The sequence below is a fragment of the Equus przewalskii genome, chromosome 15, assembly GCF_037783145.1.
Source record: "Equus przewalskii isolate Varuska chromosome 15, EquPr2, whole genome shotgun sequence".
Taxonomy (NCBI): Eukaryota; Metazoa; Chordata; class Mammalia; order Perissodactyla; family Equidae; genus Equus; species Equus przewalskii.
Genome location: NC_091845.1, coordinates 531,102 through 557,623, shown reverse-complemented (window position 1 = coordinate 557,623; position 26,522 = coordinate 531,102). Strand labels below are relative to the sequence as shown.

The 26,522-nt window shown below is 56.9% G+C and overlaps 2 protein-coding genes across 8 annotated transcripts in view; one reads left to right on the top strand and one right to left on the bottom strand.

The window, feature by feature from the left end:
• Positions 1-8,705, bottom strand: part of CHST13 (carbohydrate sulfotransferase 13) — a 30,526-nt gene extending 21,821 nt beyond the window's left edge. Inside the window, exon 1 of the mRNA XM_070576439.1 lies at positions 8,495-8,705. Within this exon, the coding sequence (XP_070432540.1) occupies positions 8,495-8,591 (97 nt within the window). The 5' untranslated portion in view covers positions 8,592-8,705. The remainder of the gene's footprint in view (positions 1-8,494) is intronic.
• The window catches only part of UROC1 (urocanate hydratase 1), a 52,590-nt gene continuing 32,155 nt past the window's right edge, over positions 6,088-26,522 (top strand). Inside the window, exons 1-7 of one of the 7 annotated variants that reach the window (XM_070576432.1) lie at positions 6,088-6,384; positions 15,136-15,291; positions 22,085-22,215; positions 23,293-23,386; positions 24,333-24,392; positions 24,730-24,858; positions 24,994-25,055. In XM_070576432.1, coding sequence (XP_070432533.1) covers positions 15,166-15,291; positions 22,085-22,215; positions 23,293-23,386; positions 24,333-24,392; positions 24,730-24,858; positions 24,994-25,055 — 602 coding nt within the window. In that variant the 5' untranslated portion in view covers positions 6,088-6,384; positions 15,136-15,165. Of the gene's footprint in view, positions 6,385-7,062; positions 7,582-7,879; positions 8,004-14,078; positions 14,291-15,105; positions 15,292-22,084; positions 22,216-23,292; positions 23,387-24,332; positions 24,393-24,729; positions 24,859-24,993; positions 25,056-26,522 lie in introns of those variants that run through there. The other 6 variants (XM_070576433.1, XM_070576434.1, XM_008533146.2 and 3 more) reach the window with 6 other exon arrangements.

Sequence of the window (26,522 nt, the reverse complement as noted above, 5' to 3'; positions counted from 1 at the left end):
ATATTCTTGAATTCATAAGAGTATTGAATATTCATAAGAATATCTTCAAGGATTCAGGAACATATGAGAAATGAATATATTCATAAGAAAAAAGAATGTTTCCGTGACCGTTGGCTTTCAACAAAATGAAGAATCTTTAAAATGCTGCCAAAAAGAATATATTCGTTGAAGATTCAAGAGTTTTCCTTAAGACAAGTTTGTGGCCCACAAATAAACTTGGAAAATTTGAAGAGCGGATTTGTTGGCAAATTGACCATGAACAGTGGTTCTGGAACTTTTGTGTGCACGGGGGCCTCTTAAAACACAGATTACCCAGCCCCACACCCAGAGGTTCTGGCCCAGGACGTCTGGAGTGGGGCCCGAGAATCTGCATTTCCAACAGTCCCAGGTGATGCTGAGGCCGCTGGTGGGGAGCGCGCTTGGAGAACAGCGGCCCCAGAGCAATGCCTGATGGGTAGAGCAGGGTGCACACGGCTCTGCTCCATAAACAGAGGTCGGTTCAATGAGTGAATGAACGAACGGCAGCCAGACTGGCCTTGTCCTGGCCTCCAGACCCTCTGTGTGCACCTGAAGCCCCACCCAGGTTCCCCTGCCACACCTCTGGCAGCCTCAGGGACCCTCCCACTCCATTATCACCCAGACAAGAGCAGGGCTCTCCTGGGACGGGGGCATATGGAGGAGGCTGAGGCCCTGGGGGCACAGGGCCTGCTTGTGTCTTGGGGTTCGTCAGTGGTCCTGGACTTGAACCTCTGTCTCCAAACTCGGACCCAGGGAGCTCTGTGGGAACCACGGTGGCCTTCCTGGCAGCTGGACATGGTGTCCCTGGGACACAACTGTCATCAGAAAATAAGCTGACAGGAGAGGGCAGCAATGTTGGCTGGCCCCTTGAAGTGTGGGGAGGCCCCAGCCTGGGAGCCAGGGAGTCTGGCCACCATCACTGGCCTAAGTGCAGCAGCAGCTGCCAGGAGCTGCTGGCCGCCCTGTAGCCCAGCACCGCTCACGGCCGGGAGCAGGGCAGCCTGGGAAGGTGGAGGCTCCGAGGTCACCCGGTGACCACATCCCCTCAGGGCCCCCCCTGGGGATTGAGGAAGGGCTGGTGCCCACCATGGGGGCAGGAGGAGTCCCCAGTGACACTGAAGCAAACCTAGGCCCGTCTCTACCCCAGGGCCCCACGGCTCGGAGGCGCCCAGCCTTCCGGAAACATCAGCCCTTGCGTAGGGCCTCTCATTTCCTGGCCAGACCACAGCCGGCAGGAAAGTGGGTCCCATACCAGACCCCAGGGGCCAGTGGGCGGAGGACGAGAGGGAAGGCACACCAGAATAGCTGTGGCCAGTGATTACAGGGCTGGCCGCCCTCACCCGGCCCCCCCCCGCCCACCGCCCAGGTCAGAGCAACCCACAGTCTGGCGGGATGGGCAGGCCGGCCCCGGATGAGGACAGACGGGTCTAGGAGGGTGAGAAGAGGAGCGCCCGGAGGATCCCGGGGCCCAGCCCCCACTCTGGCCACACTGAGGCATCCTCCAACCTTCACTCCCATCACCCCGAGCCCTTCTTGGCCTATGTCCTCTGCCCCCAGCCCTCCATTAGGCTGCAGGTCCCAGGTCTCCTGTCAAGGGCGCTATGGAACAGACAGGCCAGGGAGAGCCAGGTGGGCAGGCCCCATTGTCATGGCCAGGGAGGGGCCTGGGCCAGCCCAGAGCAGCCACAGGCAAAACTGGGGGGGGGGGGGGGTCCTGCTTTGGAAAAGGAAACAGAGACAGAGGGGGAGAAAAGGAGAGAGGCTGGTGGGAGGGAGGGTGTGAGGGACTTGGGGGTTGCCAAAGACACAGACAGCCAGACAGCCAGCTGCACACCATGACAGGGACCGAGGCTGGAGCAGGAGAGGCAGACAAAGATAACAGTAGTGAAACAGCGGACTTTGGAAATAGCTCGAAGCAGACCAGCCGGGTTTGAGGGGAGGGCTACAGTGGGGGATGAGCTGCCTGCAGTCTGGGAGAGCCCAAGGCCCATGCCACGGGGGCCCAGGCCACAGAAGCACGCAGCCCCAGATGGGCGGGCAGGCACCGTCCCAGCCCAGTGGGCCCCAACCCGGCACCCTGTGGCCTGCTGCCTCCTGCCTGTGGGCCTGCAGCCCTGGGGAGCACTGCAGTTGGAAAGGGGGCAGGGCTTTGGCCTGGTGGGGGACCAGTGCAGGACGAGCCTGGGACACAGCCAGGCCCCCAAATTGCAGCGCCTGGCACCGTGCTCCGTGCTTTGAGCACACTGACACACTTAGTCCTGCCACATAGAAACTGTCATTATCCCCATTTAGAGATGGGGAAACAGGCTCAGAGAGGCAAAGACATGTGCCAGAGGCCTCACAGCAAGTAAGGGCCAGAAACAGGACCTGACCCCAGACGACAGCATGAATGCAGCCTTGCTGTCCTGCCTCTGGGCACCCACTCCACCCATCCTCCCGGCACTCACAGGCCAGTGGGTGATGTGCCACACAGGGAAACAAAATAGAGACACCCGACAGATCGTCCTAGGCCTGCCCACTCCAAGGAAAGTCTCGGCCCCCTGGCAAGGGAGGGCACAAGTCGCTCAGCGGACAACCTGTGCTTCACCACTTTGGGGGGAACGCTGTTTGGTGATCCCCTGTTCCATGAGCAGAGATTCCGACACACGGGTTCTGGTTAATGAGTTCTAGCTGGACATAGTGTTGCAAGACCAGACGTGGAGCTGCCAGGCCCAGCCAGCGCCGCCCACAGCGAGCCTGCGCTGGGAGCCCGCCCCATTTGGTCCCCGCCGTGACCTGGCCTTCTGGAGTGACCTGTGTGCCCCAGGTCAGGGACATTCCCTCCAGCGATCAGGCCTGGGGAGGGACATGTTGACCAACCTTTCACAAGTAAACACCAATACCACCTTATTTTTTTTGGAGGAAATAGAGCTCTCTCCACTTGTATTTAAAATTCAGATTCTACTCGCTGACCTCCACAAACCATCTGGAACGGAACCCTGATCTGACTGGGCCATTCTTGGGTAGAGTCCCCTCAGCCCTGCCTCCAGAACCATCAGGAGCGCCCACTCCTCCACGGGAGCCAGCCCGGAGCAAGCCCCATCCACTCTGCCTAGGGCAGTCCCAGCCTCTCCTCGCCAGGCTTCTTATTTCTACTCGCTCCACCTAGTGATCTTAAAACCCAATGGCTTCCCACCGGCTAACAACAAATCCCAGTTCCTCCCCAGGGCCCCTCTGGGCACAGCTCCCCACTTCCCTGTGTCCTCACTCAGCTTCAGCCACACGGGCCTTCCTGCAGATCACTGAGCACACTAAGTGTACTCCTACCTCAGGGCCTTTGCACTGACTGCTCCTTCTGCCCGGGACGCTCCTCCAGGAATCTTTACTCTCTGGCATAGAAACTTCTTCTTGTTCAGATCTCAACTCAAATGTCCCCTCCGGACAGAGGGCCTCTCCAATGAACAGGTTCCACACCGGGATCTCTCCCAGTCTCTCCTTTTCATGTGTTCACAGAGGTTATTACTGCTGAAATCATCTCTGTGTGGGTGACACCTGGCTGCCCTCTGCAAGGGCAGCTCTGCAAGGCAGGGGACTCTCCTGTTTCCCATAAACCCTGTACCTCATTAGTGCCAGTGGATATTTACTTAAAGACCGATGACTATAGGGAGAGCACCCTAACTCCTGGCCTGCCATTCAAGGCCACTTAAGACTGGGCCCCAACTTAGAATACCTTTCTGGCTTCCACCCCACCACTCCCTCTCATGACTCCTGAGCTCTGCCCACAGCACATCCCTTAATACACCAGGCCATTTCACTTTCCCCTGCTTTTGTCTGTGCCATTCCCTCTCTCTGCAATTCCCTTTCCTCATTTTCCCATCTGGTAAACTCCTATGTCACCTTCAAAGCCCAACTCAAATAACTCCACCCTGTAGAGTAGAAAGCATAAGGGTTTGGGATTTAAACTAGGGTTTAAATCCTGGCCCCTACACTTCCCAGCTGGATGACCTTGAGCAAGCCAATTCCTTTCTCCTGGTCTTAGCTTTTCCTATACAAAATCACTGCTCTGGCGAGCCATCGCTCTTGCCAGGTTACCTCTTCTCGCGGGATTCTCTGGAGGCCCGGAAGGTGCCTCTGAGCTCCAGACACTCAGGCAGGACCTGAGAACAGACAGCAGTGTGGCGAGCTCCTATTGATTTGGCTCCCACCAGCCACTCCGTCTCCTTTTGCCAGCCCACCTGACTTCCCTCCAGGAGCAAACTGCCTACATTTGGTCCATGTGGTTCAGATAGGCTGCCCTCTGCCCACAGCTGCTGGGATAGGCATGTGAGCAGGCCAGGCCAGTCAGAGCAGTCCATCCCTTTATGCCACAGCAACTGGCTCTGTGTGGGCACCATGCGACCCAGTCCAGGCCAATGAGATGCATCCTTGGAACTCTGGCTGGAACTACTGGGAAAGGAGCCACCCCTTTCTGCTGAGGGGGAGCTGAGAGTGAAGCCACCATAGAGAAAGGCCAAACCTAGAGCTGGAGACATGGTTTGAGCTTCTGGATCCATCTGTGCCTGAAGGCAGCAACATCTGGCTTAAGTGGGTCTGAGTTGGACTGTCCTTGCTGGGACACTATTGTCTTGGGGCTCCCAATCTCTGATTCCTCACTTGCCTGAGAGGGACCAGGGGCTGGGATTGGGGAAGGAGTCAGGATGTGCAGAGTCAGGCACTGGGGCCCCACTGGCAGGGGTGCTGAAGGAGAGCCTACAGACGGGGGGCCTGCAGGGGCTGAGTGGGAGGCAGTGGACACAGGGCAGCTGGGGAACAATCAGCCTACCCAGGCCTCCTCTGGCTGCTCCTGCGATGGCCGTGACCTCTGCACTGAGGAGCCCTGCTGAGCCCTCCAAGGGCCTATCTGAGTCCTCCTCAGCCCGCCTCAGCCCTGGCAGCTTAGCTCCCCACTAGTCACTGGGCTTTCTGCATAGGACCAAAATACTAATATTTCACTAAAAACGCTGGATGCTCACAGGGCCACCACACTGTACACTGCATGGGGGCCATGACTGTCTATGCAGCCTGTGCCCCCAGGTGCTGTGGTGGCAGAGCAGGGAGAGGGGGCCAGGGCCCACCTGGGCTTCCTGGGTCTTACCCCTGGAGACTCTCCAGGAAGGGTGATGTGGGGAGAAGGTCTCTGTTAGCACACATCACCCTCGGACCCCGGACAGAAGCGCTGGGCCCTAAGGGAAGGGATGTGGCCTAGAGGAAGAGGAGGACGGCGATCCAGGAGGGGGGTAGGGGGGCTCCTCTGGAACAGGCCCTCCTCACCCCACCACCCAACGTCATTCCAGACCTTCCCTTCCCACCACCAGCCCCAGGGTCCCCTGGAAGTGGAAAGAGGCCCAGCCTGGCTCGAGGAGAAACACCCATGACTTCCAATGTCAGGAAAGATGCTCAGCCCCTGGGAACCCAGGCAGGGGATGGAGGGTCAGAACGAGGTGGGGATGGTCCAGCACCCCCAAGAAGGCCCCTGTGGGCCAGCCGGGGGATCTAGGGTAGCGGCGTCACGGCTCTCCCTGGGTGTGCCACTCGGGGCGGAGGGTGCAGATGGAGACTCGGGTTTTTAATATTGGACATGCTGGCTCGGTGAGGACAGGGACATTAGTCAGTTTGTTCCCTGTCCCAGATAGACGCCTTGCACAAGCAGGCGCCCAGCGAATCCCTGGTCGATGGTGTCCCACAGCAGCACAGTCGCCCAGGCAGGGACACAGAGGAAGCAAAGGTGGAAGGGGCCGGGTGTGACAGTGCACCTGCCACTGGGACCCTGGGGGCGAGGGGGGTGCTGAGGCCAGCAGCGTCCTGGGCAGCTGTCCCGCCTTCCCCCTGCATCTTCCTCATCCCCAGGGCCCTGGGCACTAGGTTAGCGTTGGTGGAGTCCTGGGGGTTGGAGGGTGCTGGGGCGGGCTGCTCCAGACCTCCCCACTAGGAAAGGGGCAGCAGGAGCCCCAGGCCTGAGCTGACAGCCATTCACGGGTCCCCTGCCCAATTTGTGGCAACACCTTCTGCTTTGGAGGAGGGGACAGTGCCCGACCCGCCCACCTGGAATTCAGAGAGGCTGAAATTCCTCCTGGGCTCTGGAGGCCCATTCCCAGGCCAAAGGCCCTTAGAGGCCATGAACCACATGCTTCAACCCTTCCAACTCAGGCCGCAGCTGCAGGACACACTCAGAGCTGCCGAAGCCCCACTGACGCCATTTCCAGAGGCCTTGGAGCAAGATCCACCTCCGGCAGGATAGCTGGCAAGAGGCCTTTCCACCCAGCCATCTCTCCTCCAGACATGCAGCCTGTGCTGCAGGGACCCTGTTAACACACCCTCTCTGGCTTGGGAGGGAGAAGAGCCAGCAAGGTAGGTCGGGTAGGTAACCCTTGCTTATCCAAAGTCACCCACAAAGCTGTGATTGCTGCAAAGAGGCCATGGGGAAAGGTCTGAGGGCCTAGCAGGAGCAGAAAGGGACTCTGGGAGGCAAAAGGGGCTGCACTATGGGAGCTCAGAGAAGAGGCCCAGCCCAGCCTAAGGAGAGCAGAAGCAGGGGTCCAGAAGGGTCTGCCAGACCAGACATGGTGAGACAAGCCTGCTGGCTGGGAGGGTCATGGCCAAGGGTATCCCTGAGGCAGGGCACGGCCTGGGCAAAGGCTGGGGAGGGCAACGTGAGCCACCCGAACACCTGCTCTTCTGGGTCTGCAGGAGAGAGAGGGCCATGGGAGGGAACTCAGCACAGGAGAGCAATGCCTTGATTTTTATCTCCTCTCAACACTGGGTGGAGCAGGTTGGGGGGAGATGACACTTTCTCCCCCAGAGCCTCGGAGACACACACTCGCCTCACAGGCAGCCACCCAAACATGCCCACACCTCCACCGATCCTCCCTGAGCACACTCGCCCCCTGCCGGGGCCCAGGCGCCCTGGGGGCCCAGGCGCGCTGGGGTTCCGTCCCCCCACACCAGTGGCTGAGCCCCGGGGCTGCGGGCCACGATGTGCTGCCCCGTCCCAGGGCCTGGCAAACATTCGTCTATGAATGACTAGGCAGACAGAGACTGTCACGGCCATAGACACCAGCACCACAGCCCACACTGTGCCGGGGGACACTGCTCAGCTAAGACCTGGGAGCACCCACCACGAACTGGGAGCTCCGCCCTCAGATGGCCAGCCAGCCACTTCCCAACACAGAAGGTGGAAGAGTGACCGCGGCTCTCTCTTGTGGGCTTGGGGAGGCGTCCAGGTCTGGGCGTCTGTGCCCAGAGGTGGAGGGGACGATGTGAGTGACAGGGTGACTGAGGAGGCTTCCCCAAGCCCTGCTCACCTGGATCCAAACCAAACCCTGGCTTCCAGCCCAGAGGCAGCCAAGAGGAGCTGGAGGCAGGGCAGGAGAAGGCAGCCCTCCCCGGGAAGGAGGGAGCCCTGCCGCCCTGAGGCTCAGGGTCAGCCCCTCCTGTCTGCTCTTGCATAACTTCACCTCCCAGAAGCATGTCAGGAAGGCCCTGAGCTGCCCATTTGATAGATGGGAGTACTGAGGCTCTCAGAGCGGAGGGAACAGTCACTCGCAGGTAAGGCTGTAGGATGACCCTCACTCACGAACAAGACCCAGGTGGGTGGGTGAGTGCCACCCCAAGAACAGCCTCCTCAGCCTCATCTCTTGGGCCACCCAGCCCCACTGCCCCGTGGTCCCAGGCCATCTTGCGTGTGCTTCCTTACTCCCTGGGACTGTGTCTTCAGGCTCCAAAGATGGGACCCCGAGGATTCCCGAAGAGCCCACAGGGGGCGGGGGAGGAGAGTGCAGACCCCTCCCTCCCCCCCCCCCCAAACCGGGGAGAGGCTAACAGCCAGAGGTCAGGAGAACAGGCCACTGCCTGCGCACTCAAGTTAGCCATCTACACCTGTCCCTCGGCCTCTCTGACCTTAGCTTCCTCCTATGTGAAATGGGGAGATGCCGTAAGTGAAGGCTCAGCACATGCCTGGCCCTGAGCAGGTACGCCGCAAGGCAGAGTCCTGACTGTCTGCCTCAGTTTCCCCAACTAGACCATGAAGTAGGTGCGAAGGAGCCCCAGTCCTTCTGGCGGGAACTTCAGGGCGGAGCAGCGCCCTCCAGGCAGAGAGCAGCCCGCACGGGGGGATCACGGTCGGGACCCAGCAGCGTCAAGCTTCCCCACGCCCGCGCATACGGTTTACGGGGAGGGGCTTCGGGCGCTCGGGGGGGCGGTGGGGTGGGGGCGCGGTAAATGAGGCTGCCTTCGCCACTGGGCCCGATGCCCTCGCCGCCCACCCCTGACCCTCGGCCCCAGGCAAACGCTGTGAGGCCCGAACGGTCACCGCTCCTGGGAGCTGGGCAGGAACGAGAGGCTTTCTGGGCCCACCCAGCCCTATCCCCCAGCCCAGGAGGAGACAGCAGGTGCCCCTAACACGTCGAGGGGCCAGGCCGCCGGGGGGTAGGGCGACCCCCGGGGCCCGGCGGGCACTCACCAGGGCGCAGGGCGCGGGGCGCGGCGCCCAGGAGCAGGAGCGCGGCGCCCAGACACGCGGCCGCCAGCGCGCGCCGCCGCCAGCAGCGCCTCCCCATGCTGGCCCGGCCGCCAGGCTGCTGTCGCCGGCCGCGGGGCCAAGGGACCGACCCGGCTCGCCCCAGGGCCCGCCCGGCCGCCCGGCGGCGCGGACCAACCGCGCGGCGCGGGGGTGCGAGGGCGCTGCCCGCGGGGAGGTGGGGGCGGGGCAGACCGCTGGGGCCTGGGGAGCGGGCGAGGGCGGGGCCGCGGGCCGGGTCCAGTGTCCAGGCCCCCCTGCCGATGAAGCAGGGCAGAAGTCCAGGGCGCGAAGGGTGGAGACCATGTGGAGGCAGCCCTGTCGCGGGTGAGGCTCCGCCTCCTGCAATTTGCCCTGGGGTGCCATCCTCCAGCCAAGACCAAGAAGCCTTGTCACGGTGGAGGGTGGGGGACCAGAGGAGCGCCGTGTCCCCTTGCCTTTTTGTTGCCTTATATGCTAAGGGCCCAAGGGCGGGTATGGGAGAGCAGCCCCCTATATGCGACTCTCCCAGGGCCCCATCCCAAGTACCAGGCCTAAGGGTGCCCCTTCCTTGCCCAAGCCCGCCCCGTAGCCTTGCTTTCCGTGGGTGTCTCCATGTCCTGCGTGAATCCTGGCTCATGCCGCTTCCGGCCAGCCTCCCTCCATAGGAGAGGTCTCAGGTCACCACCCTCTAGGCATCAGGACAGTTGTGCCTCACCTGCTCACCCTCCAGACTCCAGGTGAGCACTCAGAACTTGCTGAGGACTCCTGTGTGTGAGGGGATGAGAGTAAAATCCAGGCTTGAAAGAGAAAGACATCCAGCTAGCCCTTGGGGTGGCGAGACCAGGTCTGGCTCCAGCATCTTGCTGCCCAGAAGTCAGGCTAGCCGGGAACCCAAGGGTACAGCTGGTGCTGTGTGCGTGTGCATGTGCGTGTGTGCGCTTAGCCCACACTTAGCAGCATGAGCAGGTGGGGAAGGGTGTTGCAGTAAATTCCAGTTTTTTAACTGCTCTTGAAAAATCTAATGACTCCAAACCCTGCGGGTGCCATTTACTGGCTGTGTGAGATCAGGACAGTCACCTAACCTCTCTGTGCCTCAGTTTCCCATACAGTGGGGTGGTGCTAGTGATGCGGGGTTGGTGAGCCGAGGAGTCAAAAGAAAGATTTCTTGGACTCTCAAGGTCTGGCAGTGGTGCTCTTTTATTTAGAGAATAGTACAGAATAGCATGGGGATGGGACCCATGGGCAGTGAAGAGCTGTTGCTGCTGCTGCATGGGGACAGGACCCATGGGCAGTCAGAGCTCATGCTGCTGCCCTGAGTTGAGGGTTAGGGCTAAATTTATAAGGCATGGGTATGTGACTTATTTTTACTGGAAAAAGAAAAGATGATGCAAAAAGTCATTAAGTGATTTCAGTGCAGATGGGGTCTGGTTATTGTGCGGTCATATAACTTTAGATACGAATCTGGTCATATAGATCGGCATGTAGGTGAGGATGCCCTGGGCTTCTCTCCCTGGGGCAGCCCTAATTCATACCACAAAAATCCACCGGGTCATATAGTTTGGCATGTAGGCCAGGTCACCTTGGGCTTCTCTACCTGGGGCAGCCTTAATCCACATCACTAGGACATACCTCATCATGTTGTGAGAACTAAATGAGATGCAGGAGCTGTTTGGAAGCGGCTGGCACTCAGTGAGTGCCATCTAAGACTTGATATTAGTGATTAACTATTTTTACAGTTACTGCCTGTTTCTGGCAAGTGACTCTGGTTTCTGTTACAGTGGTGGTGTAAAAATTCCTTCCTGTTACATTGATTTGTTTTAAAGGTATATTTAAGGAAGAATATTAATTAAACAATAGTTTTGCTGGTTTAAAGAGCTGTCTCCAAATGGTCATGATAGAGGTCAAATGGCAGAGGGGTGGGAAACCCAGCCCACAGATCAAACCAGAAGCTCCTTATTATGGCTTTCCAAGTGACCTGGACAGAGAGCCTTGGGGAGCGTCCAGCTCACCCCCGGACTGGCCCACAGGCAGGGCTGCTGCTGCTCTGGGCCGAGGCCCCAGAGATTCCGGGTCATCCACACCACCAGCCAGCCCAAATCTCATCTACACCTGCCTTCCTGAGCCGCCCAGGCAGCAGGGTTCTCTGTAGGGAGTCCCAGCCCCTGGCCTCCTTAGGGCCTGAGTCTTGGCCTCCTGGGCTGCCACCTGGTGGCCACAATTGAGAACAACATCTCAACCCATCCGTGTCCGGAAAAGTCCCTGGAGACCTGGTCCCTGGGGGCCCATGGGTGGCCCCACTGTTGGGTCTTCTGGTGGGAGGGTGAATATGCCTCTCCAGAGCCCTGGGGCCTCAGTAGTCCCCTGAGCAGACGCCCTCTGCAGCCTCTGCCCTCTCTCAGGGGCTCACAGGCATTGGTTCACTTGTTCATTCATTCATTCAGCCGGTCCTGAATACCCACCTGTGCTGAGGCCCCAGGGGGAGGACAGGAGAGATGCTCTCTGCCCTCGTGGGTTTACGTCGTAGATGGGGAGGCACAGAAACCAGGGGTAAGTGTATCCCATCGGGACAGTGTAGCTGGTGCTGTGAAGAGAATGAAGCGGATGAACAGATGTGAAGGGTGCGTTGCCTATAACAAGGGTGGTGGGGGAGGCCTGGGAGGAGGTGACACCTGAGCAGAGGTGTGAATCCAGTGAGGGGAGCCATGCTGGGATATGGGAGAGGCGCCTTCCAGGCAGAGGGGCAACCGTGCGAGGTCCTGAGGTGATGTTCTGGGGCTGCGGCTAAGTAGCAAATTTTCCTAAAATTTAGCAGGTTAAAACAGCCATTTAAATTTTGCTTACAATTTTGTGGGTCAGGAATTGGGGAAGGGGCTCAGTTGGGTGCTTCCCACTGAGTGCCTCATGCTGCTGTCAGACGGCAGCTGGGACTGGCTATCTGGAGGCTGGCCCAGATTGGCCGTTCCTGCGGCTCCCTCCCACTGGGGAGCTCAGCAGGGAGGTTGCCCTGAGCACCTCCACATGGCACGCCTCAGCCTGGGGACCCAGGGCACTCGGACTGCTCCCACGGAACCCCGACCACGTTCTGTTGGTTACCCGAAAACTGATAAGGCTGGGCAGGCTCAGGAGGTGGGGCCACACCCCAGCCTCACTTGGAGAAGCAAGATTTGCCAGCATGTTTTTAAACCATCACAGGCGTGAACACGCACTCCTTGAACAAGGACCAGCAAGGAGGCTCTGGGTGGACGAGAGTGGATGGGAGAAGTGGAGGAGGCAGAGAGGCAGACAGGGGTCCCTGTCCCCAGTGCATCCTGGCTGCGTGTGGGCTCCTCTCAGCACCAGCCACAGCTGTGTCGCTGGTAGGCTGTGGGCGGCGGGGACCGGAAAACAGGCTGGTGCTGTCTCTGGGGGAGGTGCTGGGCGTGGACCAGGGTGTGGTGGTCCCAGGGTCCAGGCTATGTTTTGAAGGTAGAGGGGTCAGGGCAGCTCAGGGAAGGTATCTGGTGCCCAGGGTGGCAGAGTGACAGGAGGGGAAGGACGGGAAGGTGGGAGCAGGCTGATGATCCAAGGGACAACACTACTGCCTGGCTTAGGAAGGTCAGCTGGACATGCTGGTGACATGGCAGAGATTGGGGTCTAGTGTGGCCTGGATTGGGAGTCCCAGTTGGGCAGGGCTGGGCTGTGTGCTGCTGGTTACCAAGCGGTGCTAGGAGGAGAGAGTGGCCAGGACAGCAGCAGCCACTAGCTAGGGGGCGACCACCAGAGAAACTAAGGCAGACACTTGCTGGCTGAAAAGTGACAGGCCCTGTCCAGCAGCAGGAGCCCCAGGGCTGAGGCCCCAGGAGGCGCACATTGTGAGACAGGGCTTGGCTTGCAGTTCCTGCCCACCTTTCTTTTTTATTTATGTATTTTCTGTGTGTGAGGAAGATTCACCCTGAGCTAAAATCCATTACCAATCCTCTTTTTTTTGCTTGAGGAAGATTGGCCCTGAGCTAACCTCTGTGCCAGTCTTCCTCTGCTTTGTATGTGGGGTGCCTCCACAGCGTGGCTGATGAGTGGAGTAGGTCTGTATCTGGGATCCAAACTCACGAACTCCAGGCCGCTGAAGTGGAGCGCAGGAAACTTTAACCACTCGGCCACGGGGCTGGCCCCCCGGCTGCCTTCCTTTACTCCTTAGTTTTTAAATTTTATTTACTTTGCTTGTTCATGGATCAAAATTCAGAAACACCAGAGTTTTTTTTATTGAGGTGAAATTCGCATAACATAAAATTAATCATTTTAAAGTATACAATTCCATGGCATTTAGTACACTGACAATGTCAAAAGCACCAGAGACTTACAGTGAAGTCTCTTTCTTCCTCATCTCTCCCAGGCCCTTGTGTGTCCTTCAGAAATAGTTCATGCCCAGATCTCTCTCTAAGTATATGTCTGTATATATGTGTGTACATGTGTATGTATGTTTGCATATATTACTTTCATTTCACAGCTGAGGAAACTGAGGCACAGAGAGACTAAGTTACTCACCCAAGCACACACAGCCACTGAGTGATATAGCCAGAGTTTGAACCTACCAGTCTACCATATTTAACAACTGTGAGATTCTCTTTTTTTAAAATAGCTTGTACAATTTTTTAAAAATTAAACTTTATTTTGGGATACTTGTAGATTCATGTGAAAGAAATAATACAGAGAAACCCTACGTGCCCTGTTGTCCCAGTGGTAACATCTCACAAAACTATGGTAAATATCTCAGCCAGGACACTGGCATCGATACAAGCCACCCACCTCGTTCAGTACCATGTTTAACAAATAATTTGAATTGGCTGCAAACATTTAAAAAGAAAGAGATTTTACAAGACCTGTCAGGTTTCTGTCTTCTTTTGAGCAGTCAGATGACAAGGCGCCCCCAGAAGCAAATCCTGAGAGGCTTCAGTCCAGGCAGTTTGTTGAGGGCTGTCTGTTCTGGGAGCGGGGAGGGGGCGGGGGAGGGAAAGCGGCCCGCCGAGGTTGGGGGCGGGGTGCGATACCCACCAGGGGCGGCTCAGCCCAGCCCTGCTGGGGACTCTGGAGACAGAGTAGAACACTGCCCAGAGTTACGGCCCACCCCCACCGCTGACAAGGGGCGAGGAAGCAGGTACTTACCCCCAGCCCCCATCTGTTGCTGGCCGAGGGCTGCTCCCGGGCAGGTGGGGAGGGGGCTGTCGATTCTCCAGCCCTCCCAGCGCCTCTGAGCCAGAAGCGCAGGCACCGGGTCACCTGGAGCAGCCCTGGAGCAGAGAGATGCAGGCGCTGGCCGCTGGTAGACAAGGCTGCGTGCAGTGTAGGCCCGGAGGGCGGGGGTGGGGGATCCGGGTCTGCAGCCAGGACTCCCGTCCCGGGGCCTACAACAGGGCCTGGCGTGGGAAGGTGCCCGGTCGATGGTGCTGGAGGATGGAGTGAGTGCGTGAGCGCCAGAGCGCAAGCACGAGGGCGCTGGGCGCTCAGCAGTCAGCAGCCCCCGCTGGGGAGGGGCGCCCGCCTCGCTCGTGTCCTCACTGTTCTCCCGCAGTGAGAACAAGAGCAGCCCGGAGGGTGGCTAGAGCCGGACTTCTGGGTTCCCAGAGTTCAAATCCCAGCTCCGCCCATGACTAGCTGCGTGGCCTTGGGCAAGCCCCCTCATCTCTCTCAACGTCGGTCTCCACAACCGTAAAATGGGACAGTGAGCCCCACAGGCCGAGAAGAGGACAGCGTGGACTGGGTCACGTGGCTGGCTCGGCAGCGGTAACACGGGAAAGGGGTGGCTGCTCTTTCCACCTTTCCGCGCAGGCGCTGCGCTGGCGCTTACACAACCAATTTGCGTCTCCGCAGCCTGATGGGTTAATTACCACCCACTTGTGTGTATTGGGATGGGTCCCAAGGCCACAGGGCTGGTCAGGAGCTGAGCTGGTTCACACCCAGGTGGGTTGCTTCCGCGGACAGCCAGGATGGACTCCAGCCACTTCCTGGCTGTGTGTGTGAGACCTGGGCCTCCGTGCCCTATCTGTAGAACAGGGCTAAAGGGAAGCACTTTCTGGAAGATTGTTGATGGGACTGAGGATGAGGGCCATCTCCGGGGGTGGGGCGGAGCAATGTGCACCTCAGTGGGAGCCAACAAGGATACACCTGTTGCTGAGTGGGCTCCAGGCCAAGGGAGAAGTGGCACAGGGGACACTCTGTGCTTTCTGCACAGAGCCCGACCTCTGGGCCAGGTTCAGTATCACACGGCTCCTCTTCAAGACCCAAACCCCAACATCACCTCCTGTGTAACTCCCCGCCTCCATGGCCAGAGCAAACCCCAACACTGGAGCCCCACCAGCTCTCCAAAGTTGCGTCCTAGAGAACACAGCAGCCCCTCAAAGCCAACACCCCACCAAGAGGACAAATGGGCCTCCACCTGGCCGCCTCCCCTGCATGAAGCCTGCACCCCCCCCCAAGTCAACACCTCAGGCTGCCAGCCTAGAGCCAGTGACCCTGTGACCTTCTGCAGGCCCTGGGCCCAATGAGGGGCTGGAGGAGGTGGCCCTGGGGTGGGAGGTCCCCGCCCACCTGGACCTTGACTGCCCAGTCTCTTCCTGGCCTCCCCACAGAGCTAACCTCCATCTCAGCCTCCGCTAGACATGTCCAGTCTTCAGGCACTGTGCTCCGGCCTGCCCCTGTGGCCTCTCCCCGAGAACCGGGGCCGCCAGGCTGGGGTGCCACATGCCCCCGTCAGGACCCCACGCCTCAGCCCTGCTGAGGAGCAGGTAAGAAGTTGGGCCCCATTCCTGTGGGGACCTTTGCTCTCTGGGTGGTCCCAGTGGGGTTCTCTACTTCCTGCTCTCTCTGCAGGAGCTGCAGCTCCTCAACTCAACGCCCCCCACCCCCGCCCTCCAGGAGCTCCCAGTGCGGGGGCAGTGGGGTGTGGACCAAGGTGTCCCAGACTCCATCACACCCCATATCCCTCATTCTCTCCCCAATGGCCCCCCCTTCAGGGCGGGATTACTGTCCCCATTTATTCATGAGGACCTGAGGCTCCAGGTCACTCAGCCAGTCAGTGGTGGCCCTGTGGGGGCCTCCAGTCGGAGGAGTGGGGGGCCGGTGTGCAGTGCCGAGAAGGCACAGTAGCCCACCGCGAGCCCTCCTGCCCCAGACAGCCAGGACCGTGCAGCTGTACCCGTAGCAGGGCAGCTCTTGTTTCCGTTTGTGTCCCTCCCCTCAAATCTTCAAGGTCTTTTGCAGCTGCGGGGCAGCACCAGTGGGGGACGGATGAAATGAAGTGGGTGACCCATTATAGAAATAGTTCTCGCCTTTTCCTTTACTAAAAATTACTCAGGAAGTTTGGGGGCTGGCCGGTGGCCCAGTGGTTAAGGTCGTGTGCTCTGCTTCCCCAGCCCAGGGTTTCCTGGTTCGGATCCTGGGCGCAGACATGGCACCACTGGTTAGGCCATGTTGAGGCAGCATCCTACGTGCCACAACTAGATGGACTCACAACTAAAATATATAACCATGTACTGGGGGAATTTGGGGAGAAAAAGCAGAAAAAAAAAGATTGGCAACAGTTGTTAGCCCAGGTGCCAACCTTTAAAAAAGAAAGATTCCTCAGGAATTTCAGGAACAATGGGAAAAAGAAAATACAAATAGCACAAAGATGAAAAGAGGAGTCCCACCACTCCTGATAAACACTGCTTCGCTTCCGGTGGCTGCCCCCCTAGTCTGTGCGCGGGAGTGGGCGCTGAGGAAGGATGGAAGGAGCGCTGGGGAAGGGTGGGGGTGGGGCGGGAGGCGCTGGGGGCGGGGTGGGTGTGGGGGGGCCCCCCTCGGAAGAGTGCGGGTGGGGGCAGGGCGGGGTGGGAGGAGCCGGGGGCGGGGCGGCGTGGGTGTGGGGGGCGCTAGGGAAGGATGGGGGCGGGGCGGGGGTGGAGGGCGTTAGGGAAGGGAAGGGGCGGGGCGGGAGTAGGGGGCGCTGGGGGTGGGTGGGGGTGGGGCTGGTGTAGGTGGCGCTGGGGAAGGATGGGGGTGGGGTGGGTGCAGGGGGGCTCTGGGGAAAGGTGTGGGGGCGGGCCGGGGTGGGGGGGCGTGGGGGGGTGGGGCCGCGGTGGGAGGCGCTGGGGAAGAGTACGGCCCCTCTTGCATGGTCCTTCCGACCGGCCTCAGCCTGGTCAAAGCCGTGGTTATATTTCTCCCCCTTGATCACCTCCCTCCTAGGCGTTAACGCCTCTTCCTCAGGTCCCCGGGGGACGAGAGCTCTGCCACCTGCACATCTCAGATGTGCGATGTTGTGTTGTGCTGGGAGGAGGGCACTGAGGAGCTGGGCCACCTGTCTTTGTCCGTGTACGTCGGCGTTTGCTTGAAGGGCAGAAGCCCTCGGAGTAGGGGTGACTTGTTGGTCTGGGGAGTTTGAGCTGTTGAAGGGCTAAATCTCCAGTATGGGTGCTGGCCTCAGCCGGCCTTCAGCTCGGCCTGTGAAATAAGATAGGTATGTAGATGGTGACTCTGCCTGCCCTCCCTTTCTACTGGTACTTGGTCTTTGATCCTGGTTTCTGACACAGGGCTCCTAAATCCTTAGGAATTTCCTGGGTGGTAGGAGTGTCTTTTGTTCTAGAGAAGCCGCTCTCGGCGGGCTCCTGGATGGGGGCTGGTGGCCAGAAAGACCAAGCCATGATTAGAAGTTTGGACAGGTCAGCCCCACCCCCCCATCCTCCAGAGAGGGGACAGGGGCTGGAAATGGAGTTAATAATTGATCACACCTACCTGCTCAAGCCTCCATTACCTATGGGGGTGGAGAGCTGAAGAGGGCATGGAAGCTCTGGAGAGGCCTAGGAAGAGACTGAGCCATAATTTGGACCCAGGAAGTCTGGCTCCAGTTCCTACTAGAACTGGCCTAATGAAGGCTGGGCCAGAGCGGGTGCAGGGATGGGGTGATTCAAACAAGGCCAGGCCAATTGGATCATGGCCATCATTTTCGGCAGAAATAGTGACAAAAACTTTCAGGTGGATGAGGTTTGCCCCACAAGCACGCAGCCAGGTTAGAATGAGAGTAAGGCATAGGCCAAATTCTCTCTCTCACACACACACAGTGTACACACACACAGACACTTGTCTGTGAGCTAAACAGAGTCATAGGCCAGTATCCAAGGTGGTCAGCCACCACACAGGAAGGGTTTGCTCATGGCAGGAGAAACCTTCTTCCCGAGGCAGGATTCTGTTACTGAGTCAGTCTCCTAGGGCTGCGGTAACAGCCCACCACAGCATGGTGGCTTTCAAGTATCGCTCTTGTGTTCCCTTACAACTCTGGGTGTTGAGAATCTGAAATGGTTTCACTGGGTTAAAGGCAAGAAGTATTAGTGCAAATGCAGGCATGTTGAAATCATACTTGTTCTTTTGCTTCCCCTGTTGGGTCTCGTGATTCTCATTTTTTGGCACAAATATTACATATCAGATTGTCCTAGTTTATGTTTTAAAAGTTCATAATCTATTTTTAGTAGCATTAAGTATTTTATAAAATGTCAAGTTAGAAAAGTATATGCAGGGCCGGCCTCACGGTGCACCGGTTAAGTGTGCACGTTCCACTTCAGTGGCCCTGGGTTTGCCGGTTCGGATCCTGGGTGCGGACATGGCACCGCTTGGCAAGCCATGCTGTGGTAGGCGTCCCACATATAAAGTTGAGGAAGATGGGCATGGATGTTAGCTCAGGGCCAGTCTTCCTCAGCAGAAAGAGGAGGATTGGCAACATATGTTAGCTCACGGCTAATCTTCCTCAAAAAAAAAAAGGAAGAAAGAAAAGTATATGCAGCAGAGCTGCGTTCCTTCTGGAGGCTCTGAGGGGAGGATCCCTTTGCTTGCCTTTTCCAGCTTCCCAAGGCCACCTGCACTCCTTGGCTTCTGGCCTCTTGCTCCACCTTCAAAGCCAGCAGCATAGCAAATTCACATCTCTCTGGCTCTGAGCCTCCTGCTTCCCTCTTGGAAGGATTCTTGTGGTTGCATAGGGCTGACCTGGATAGTGTGGGATCATCTCCCAACTAGAAATCCTTGGCTTAATCACACCTGCAAAGTCTCCTTTGCCGTGTGTTGTGACATATTCATAGGTTCTGGGGAATAGGACGAAGACAGCTTTGGGGGCCGTTATTCTGCGCACCATACCATCAGGAATTCTCCAACCCAATGGCTGAACATGGGACCTTTTATGAATCAATCCTATGGCCCTAAGGGCGCAGGCTGCTAAGCTTGTTAGATTCTTATGCCTGTTAAGCATAGAAGACGATTTTCCCGAACTAAGGAAAAACATGAAATTGCAGATGAAAAGATAACGTTTATCCTCAAAAGAAGAGAAAAGGAGACATGTCTAGGCTAAATTAGTGAATTTCAGGGATAAAGAAAATTTCAGTGGTCTTAAGATGGAAATCTTATACCAGGGAGAATGTGGGAAACAGCTTTTGTGCTGTGCTTAGGATTCAAGAACTTTCCAGAATCCCCTTGATGTTTATGGCACACGTGCATTCATTTTAGAACAGACTGACGTTAGTACAGCCTTTAAAACATTTAAAGAGTGGCCAGGTCCATTCTATCGATGATACAATTTAAAAATCATTAATTTTGACGGGAACCTTAATTTTGCTTTTTCGAGTTATATACACTCTTGCAAAAGCATTTGACGCTGTTCAGCCCGGGCCCCCCTCCATCTAGCATCTTAGTGAGATGCCAGGCTCACCCCAGTAAGGAAGCAGCAGTGCTGGGAAACGGGAACACGGGGTTGCAGACTGTGGCTGCCACCTTTTGGCAAGTTATGAAATTGGTTAGGGTGTTGCATTCAGTATTTGTTAGAAAATGAAATGCAAGAAGCTAGAATAGGGTAGACTATATTAGGACCCGGGTAGTAAGGTCAAGTCTTGTGTGTGTGTGTGTAATAGATATTGCTTTTGAAACTTTTCTTTAAATGTTCAGTTTCGCTTGGCAAGCTCTGATTAGAAGCTGTGTTCCCGAACCAGGCTTGTTTGGCCTGCCACGCAGTATGCCCATCACTGAGATGGCAAGTTTGCCGCAAAGAAAGGGTTTATTCATGAGGCAGTGAAGCAGGGAGAGGGGAGCACAGATCTCAAATCTACCTCCCCGAAAATGGGGATTAGGGACGTTTATGGGATAAAAGGGCAGGGTGGTGTGAAGTGTGGGATGGATGGTTGGAGGTGAGCAGGAGTAAGGTAACTGAGGATCTGGGCAGGCGTGGCCCAGCTTCATGGCTCCTCATAGGACATGTGTTCACAAAGTCGTGGCCTCAGCATGATCTGAGGGTGGAGTTTTCGGCCCTCTGGCATCAAAGGGTGCCTGTCAGTTGATGAGTCAGTGATCTTAACTGGCCTCAACTGGACCAGGAGTCGACTCTCAGTTCCTGAAAAACAGCTTAAGCATGCGTTACCATGGTGACCAAGCATCAGAGCTGCTGTCTGTAGGTTGGGCTTTGGTAATGCGCTATCTGACTGCTTTTGCAAATAACTAACTGAGTATAGTTAAAGCAAGTTGGCCCCTGGTTTCAGCTGTACACAAGGAAAAAACGAACAAACAAAAACCAGTCTTTGTGATGAAGTGTAACGTTCACAGAAAGCAGCTGAAATCACCTGTGCACAGGTGTGCCCCTCACAGACGCACGGGCAGAAAGGAGGGGCTGCGACCCCGAGGGCCCGCTGCCCTGACTCCTGAGCGCACCCCTGAACCCTGCTGCTCTTGGAATCCCAGGCTGCAAGCTGTGCAGTGCGCCCCTTTTGCGTTGGCTTCTTTCTCCCAAGCTCACGGCGGGAGAGTCATCCTCCTGCTGCACAGAGCTCTGGATTGTTCATCCTCGTTGCTGTCCTGCAGCCATTCCCGAAGTGGGGCCCCTGGGCCAGCAGCAGCAGCGTCACCTGGCAACATGTCAGAGATGCAAGTCAGAGACTTCGGGAGGCCCAGCCCTGGGCTGCACAGACCTGGGCGATGGTGATGGCCGCTGGAGTTTGAGCGCCTCCTGCTGGGGCGTATTCCAGCCACCATTCTGAAGGAGAAGCTCATATTCCTGATCGGGTTTTTCCAAGGGAGAAGGGAGTCTGTGCTTTTATTCCATGTGAAAATTAAATGAGGGAACGGCTCTGCAAACCTTTCCAGTTTCTATAGCTCCCTGAGCTGGTGTTTTTCCTCGTTATCTGGTCTTGCCCTCAGCTCCTTCCTGAATTATCCCTCTTTCTCTCTCCTCCAGCCCCACCCCACCCCTGAGGCCCCCAGTGACGCCCATTCCATCCTGGGGGCATGTCTTAGCCTGGGCTGTGTTGGACCTCTGGGTGCACTGGACTGGCTGTCCTCCTCCACCCCTCTGCCCTCGTCCCCAGGGCGCCTGTGCTCCTGACTGAGCTCCCAGCTTCTGGTCTCCCTGGGTGGCACTTCTGCCCCTGCCCCAATGCTGATGTCCTCAGGGCCCAGTCCTGTGCCCTAGGCACTTCCCCTGTCGCCTCCTGCCTTCCACCACATCTCCCCTCAACACACACGTGTTGAATGAATGAATGAATAAATTCGTCACACCCAGCTCCTCATCTCCCCTCACCCCCAAGGTGGTTTGTTCTCTAGGGTCAGCTGGTTGAATAAATGGCTTCAACGTGCACCCGTGCACCAGGTCATCACCCTGGGCCCCTCCGCCTTCGCCTGCTCCCACCATCAGGATCCAGTCCTGGTGTTGGAAGGAAGAGGGCTGTGAAGGGTCCGGCAGGACTCTGGCCCTCCGTAAGCTTAGCGAGACAGATTGGAAGCAAGGAAACAAACCAGAGCGCGCCCGACAATGTAAGGCTTGGGAAGGAAACAAAGATGGGGAGAGAGGCTGGCAGTCAAGAAGGCGGAGTCAAGGCAGGCCTCTGAGAAGGGGCCTGGGGCCGAGGCCTGAGTGAAGCCCCGCCCTCCGAGAGAAGGCGGGGTGGTGGCGGGGATTCAGGCCGAGGGAACGGTGAGTGAAAGGCCCTGAGGCAGGACAGGAGCAGCCAGTGTCTGGAGAGGCCTGAGCGCTGTGGGGTGTGGGAGTTGGGGCTACCTTCCCTGGTGGGACGAGGAGAAGCCCTCGAAGGTTCCTCCTGAGAAGAGCTCCCCGGGATCTGCGGGCTCTCCCTCCAGAGCTGCAGGCGTGCAGTTGTGCACCGCCTGAGGCTGCTGACCACACTGTGTGCTGCTGGAGGGCTCTCCCCTACGCTTGACAAGGTGCCTGTGGGACCTGCAGGCCTGCTTTTCCTCCTCTTAAGTCTGCATCTCTCACTGCAGTCTCGAGCCTCAGAGCAGACCCCTCTCTGGTCCTTGCCTGGGGTCAAGGCACTTGATCCCCAGTATGTGGAAAAGAGAGGGACTAGAGGTCTGCCCATGTGAAGGGGGAGGGCAATCCAGGAAGGCTTCCTGAAGGAGGTGACGTTGTAGATGGGCCTGGGGTGAGAACTAGGCAGTCTCTGAGTGGCACCGTATGTTTCTGAGTGGAGCAGAGGCAAATCCAGGTGAGGACAAAGGATGGCCCATCCTGGAGCCCTGCACCGCCTGCTGCCCCTCACCGCTCTCCTCCTGCAGTTGGCACTGAGGAACGCCCTGCGCTACTTCCCCCCGGACCTCCAGGAGCTGCTGGCCCCTGAGTTCGCCGAAGAGCTGCGACTGTATGGGCACATCTACATGTACCGGTTCTGCCCCAGCATTGAAATGAGGTGAGCACCGGAAAGCGCAGTTTCAAAGGGGGCGCAGAGCGGGGCTACCAGGAGGGGTGCTGGAGGTCAGGTGCCCAGGAGAGCCAGCAGGAGGGGGCACATCCGGGCTGTGCACCAGGAGCCCCTTGCACGTGGTATGCCGAGCTGACGCACTCGCTCAGAGGGGGTGGCTGCATTGTCATCTGTGGTGTCTGCAGCCTGGGGCTGGTCTCTAGATACGGGATCCTTATCAGATGGGTCTCTGCCCACTGTCCTGGGCAGTCAGTTCTGTGCAATTCTGGAGCCAAACTGTGTACAAAATCCCTTTCTAAACTTCACATCTTGCCGTCCTGCCAGAGGGTGAGGAGAGGGGTCTCTGTGCATCTTCACATGCTCAGGGTCCCCATTAGGGGTCTCAAGCTGAATCATGCGCGGCACTGGAGGCCCTGTGAGAGCGTGGCTGGCTGGCCTTACCCAACACGGTGGATTCGGTAGTTTTAGGGTGGGGTAGGAGGGTCTGCCTTTCTCACAGTTCCCAGATGCTGCTGCCCCTGCCCAGGGGTCACACGCTGAGCACCGTTGGTCTTGAATGTGCCAGAAGCCAGACTTGTCTGACACTACCCAGGGACTGTTGTCCTCCCCATAAAGCAGGAGCCATGTCCCCTCATTCCTGTCAGGGTCTGCTGGCCTGCACCTGCTCTGGAATCAGTGCCCAGGAACCCTGGTGACATGAAGAAAAGAAGGAATAAGTAAACTCTGCCCAGGGTAGAGGCTTCTGGAAAGCAGCCATCAGCTTTGCCTCAAAGTCAGCTTTCTCCCAGTTGGAGCCTGCCAAGTAGGAAGGAAGGGTGGCCCAGGTGGGCTCGGGCCCTACTCCCCACCCCTAGAAGGGGGAGCACAAAGCCCAGCATGAGCCCCTTGGTAGCTTGGAACCACCTCCTGCTAGGAGCTTCTTGGCGACTTGTGCAGGACGCAGGTCTGGCTGTCCACTCCTGTGTGGCCAGGTGCTGGGTTGTGGCCAGTGTGGGCCTGAGCTCTGCCAGAGGGAAGCCTGGTGCGCTCCCATCCTCACGCCTGGCCACTGGCCTCCCCTTGCAGGGCCTACCCAGTTGAGCAGTACCCCTGCCGGACGAGAGCCGCTGCGGCCATCATGCACATGATCATGAACAACCTGGACCCTGCCGTGGCCCAGGTAACGGCTGGGGGAGCCAAGGCCTGGGGGCCAGCGCTGTCCAATAGAAACATGATGTGACCCGCACATGTAATTCCTTTAAGATTTGTACTTAGAAATAATGATCGATTCACAGGACGTTGTAAAGACAGTGCAGAGAGGACCACATACCCCCTCCCAGCTTCCCTCAGTGGTACATCTTCCATCTCTATAGCAGAGCGTCGGCACCAGGACGTCAACGTTGGTACAATGACACACGTGTAACTGTAAATTTTCTAATAGCCACATGAAAAAGTAAAAAGAAGCAGATTTAATACTGTATTTTGTTTAATCCCGATATATTCAAAATATTATCATTTTAACATGTAATCGATAAAAAAATTATTGACATATTTCACAATCTTCTTTCCTACTAAGTCTTTGAAATCAGGGGTGTATTTTACACTTAGAGCATATCAAACGAGCCGTGGCTCAAGGGCTTGATAGCCACACGTGGACATGGCCGCACATGCCTGTCACAGGCATCCTCGAGAGCCGGTCTGTGCACCGGATGCCCACATCTGAGAAAGGATAGCCTCTGCGGGAGTGAGTCCCAGGGTCATACTTGAGGGCAATACATCCCTGGAATCTGGCCACTGTGCCTCATGGTCAGAGCTTCTGCAGCCCTGGCCGTGGCCCCGGAACCTGGTCACAGAGTCCTGACATTGACCCCAGGATGAGTTCCCAAAGTGACCTCAGACCCAGCTCTGACCCTCACCCCAAGCCACGCCCTTACCCCACAGATGGGCCAGTCTTCCGACAGAGGCCTCTGTCCCTGGGTCTCGTCCCCTCTGGCTTCTCCCCCTGCCCCCCCCCCCCAACTCCTTCTTCAGGGGCTGTGGGCCACCGTGCCCTGTTGAGCCCAGTGCAGGGATGGGGGCCCTCCCTTCCCAGGCCCTCAGCTCAGACAACACTGCGTCTTCTCCAGTTTCCCCAGGAGCTCGTGACCTATGGAGGAAATGGGCAGGTGTTCGGCAACTGGGCTCAGGTATGCTGGCCTGGCCCTCACTCCCAGGCCTTTCCCCCAACCACGTCCTCTGCCTGGAAGGAGCTTACAAACTCACAGCTCAGGACTCAGGTCTCTGCCCCCCGGATGCCTGAGATGCCATCACTGGAGCCTCTTTGGGGATGTTGAAGGTCCTGCGGGCAGGAGTGGCATTACTGGGGGCCCCAGGAGCCGCTGGAGTGCAATGGAGACCTGGAGGGACAGAGGCACCAGGGGGGACTCCCAGGGCTTGTGGGGGCCTCTGGGCCTGGTTGGTGACTTGAGGCCTGTTGTGGGGCCCCCACTAACAGAGCCCTCTGTGCTTTGCTCTCCTCTGCAGTTCTGGCTGACGATGTCCTACTTGTCACAGATGACAGAGGAGCAGACCCTGGTCATGTACAGTGGGCATCCGCTGGGCCTCTTTCCGAGCAGCCCTGGTGCCCCTCGGCTGGTCATCACCAATGGGATGGTGGGTCTCGGGGCAGCTGGGCACAGAGCCTGCCCGGGGGCAGCGGGGAGAACCGGGTGTTCCTGACACTTGCTCAGCCGTCGTTTCCTAGGGCTCTGTGCTGCCCCAGCCCTCGGCTCCGTCCCTGTCTTCCAGGTCATTCCCAACTACTCCTCCAGGACAGAGTATGACAAGCTCTTTGCCATGGGGGTTACAATGTAAGTCGCTATTTCAGTTTATACTATGCCGTTTCCACCTTAGCCGTCGTTGACCTTAAAAGCAGAAGAGCCACTCATTTTGCCAGCTAAATGAGTTTATTCAGGGATAGCAGAAGAATTGTAACTCAGGACGTGCAAACTATGGCAAAATCATAGGCAAGTCCAGAGAACAAAGGAGAGGGACTTGCTTTTATAGAGGAAAGGGGGAAGTTGGGAGGGGCTGTTTTGAACAAAAGTCCCCTGGAGGAGAGAGAGCGTTCAGGGTGGTGACAGCTGCTTAGCGGCTGGGCTGTTGCTGGGCAGGGGGTGTCTCCTCCCCTCCTCCTGCTGGCATGGTGACTGACCTGCTGCTTCCTCCCGGAGCTGTGCGAGAAGCTGCGACAGCCCGTGTGTGCACCAGAGCTCCCCCTTCAGGGCTTCCTGGCCTCACTTTGAAGGAGATTTTCCTTTATTCATTTCACGCCATGCTTCATTATAAAACAATGTAGCAATGCTAAATACAATTTTCAAAACCACTTCCAATCACAGCACTGGAGCACAATTTCATATTTACGTGTTCCCTACTAGTTTTCATGGATATGCTTACAATTTTTATATACTTGTAAGCAAGTGAACATACAGTTTGAATCCTTTTCTCCAATATTTTATTATGAATAATTTCAAACATGCAAAAAATTGAAAGAATTTACAGTGAACACCAAGATTCTGTGATTAACACACTACTCAACTCACTTTATCCCATGTTTATCTTTCTATCTGTCCTCCCATCTATCCCTCCAACTTGGTTTTTGATGCTTCTCAAAGTAAGATGCAAATATTATGGCCTGGAATTCCATATGTGTTTATATTTTTTCTTTTGAGGTGAAATTTATATGTAATAAATGTACACCTCTTATGTGCACCATTCAATGAGTTCTAACCAATGCGCGCACCTGTGCAGCTCGAACCCCGTCAAGGTGCAGAGCACTACCGTTTTATGTTGTGCAATCAATGCATGCTCCAGACTGAGAATTTGTCCCTCCAACATTGTAAAAGGAGCTACAATGAAGGGAAATCCTCTCCTACCCTGGATTCCCCAGTTCACAGTGACTCCTGTGTCTGCACGCATTTCTCGTGTGTGTGGGTGCAGGTTTAGGTAATGAACCCGTCATCAGTGCCCTCGGCACTGGCCCTTCTGCTTTGACCTCACAGCCTGGAGCATGCTCATTTGCGGACAGGTGGTCTAACTTACTCTTGTTTTACCTGTGGTGTCAGCTGCACCATTATTTACTTTATTTAGCCCACTTGCCACCTGATTTGGGTCGTTTCCAGTTCTCTGGGATTATGAATACTACAGTGAGTGTCCTGATTCGTATGTCTTTGTGGCTCTCTGGGAGCGTTGCTCTGAGATAATAACCATGAGTAAAATGTGATCAATTAAGCAGGCCTCAGGCTAATTAGCTTTAGCCTCAGCATTAGCTTCATCGT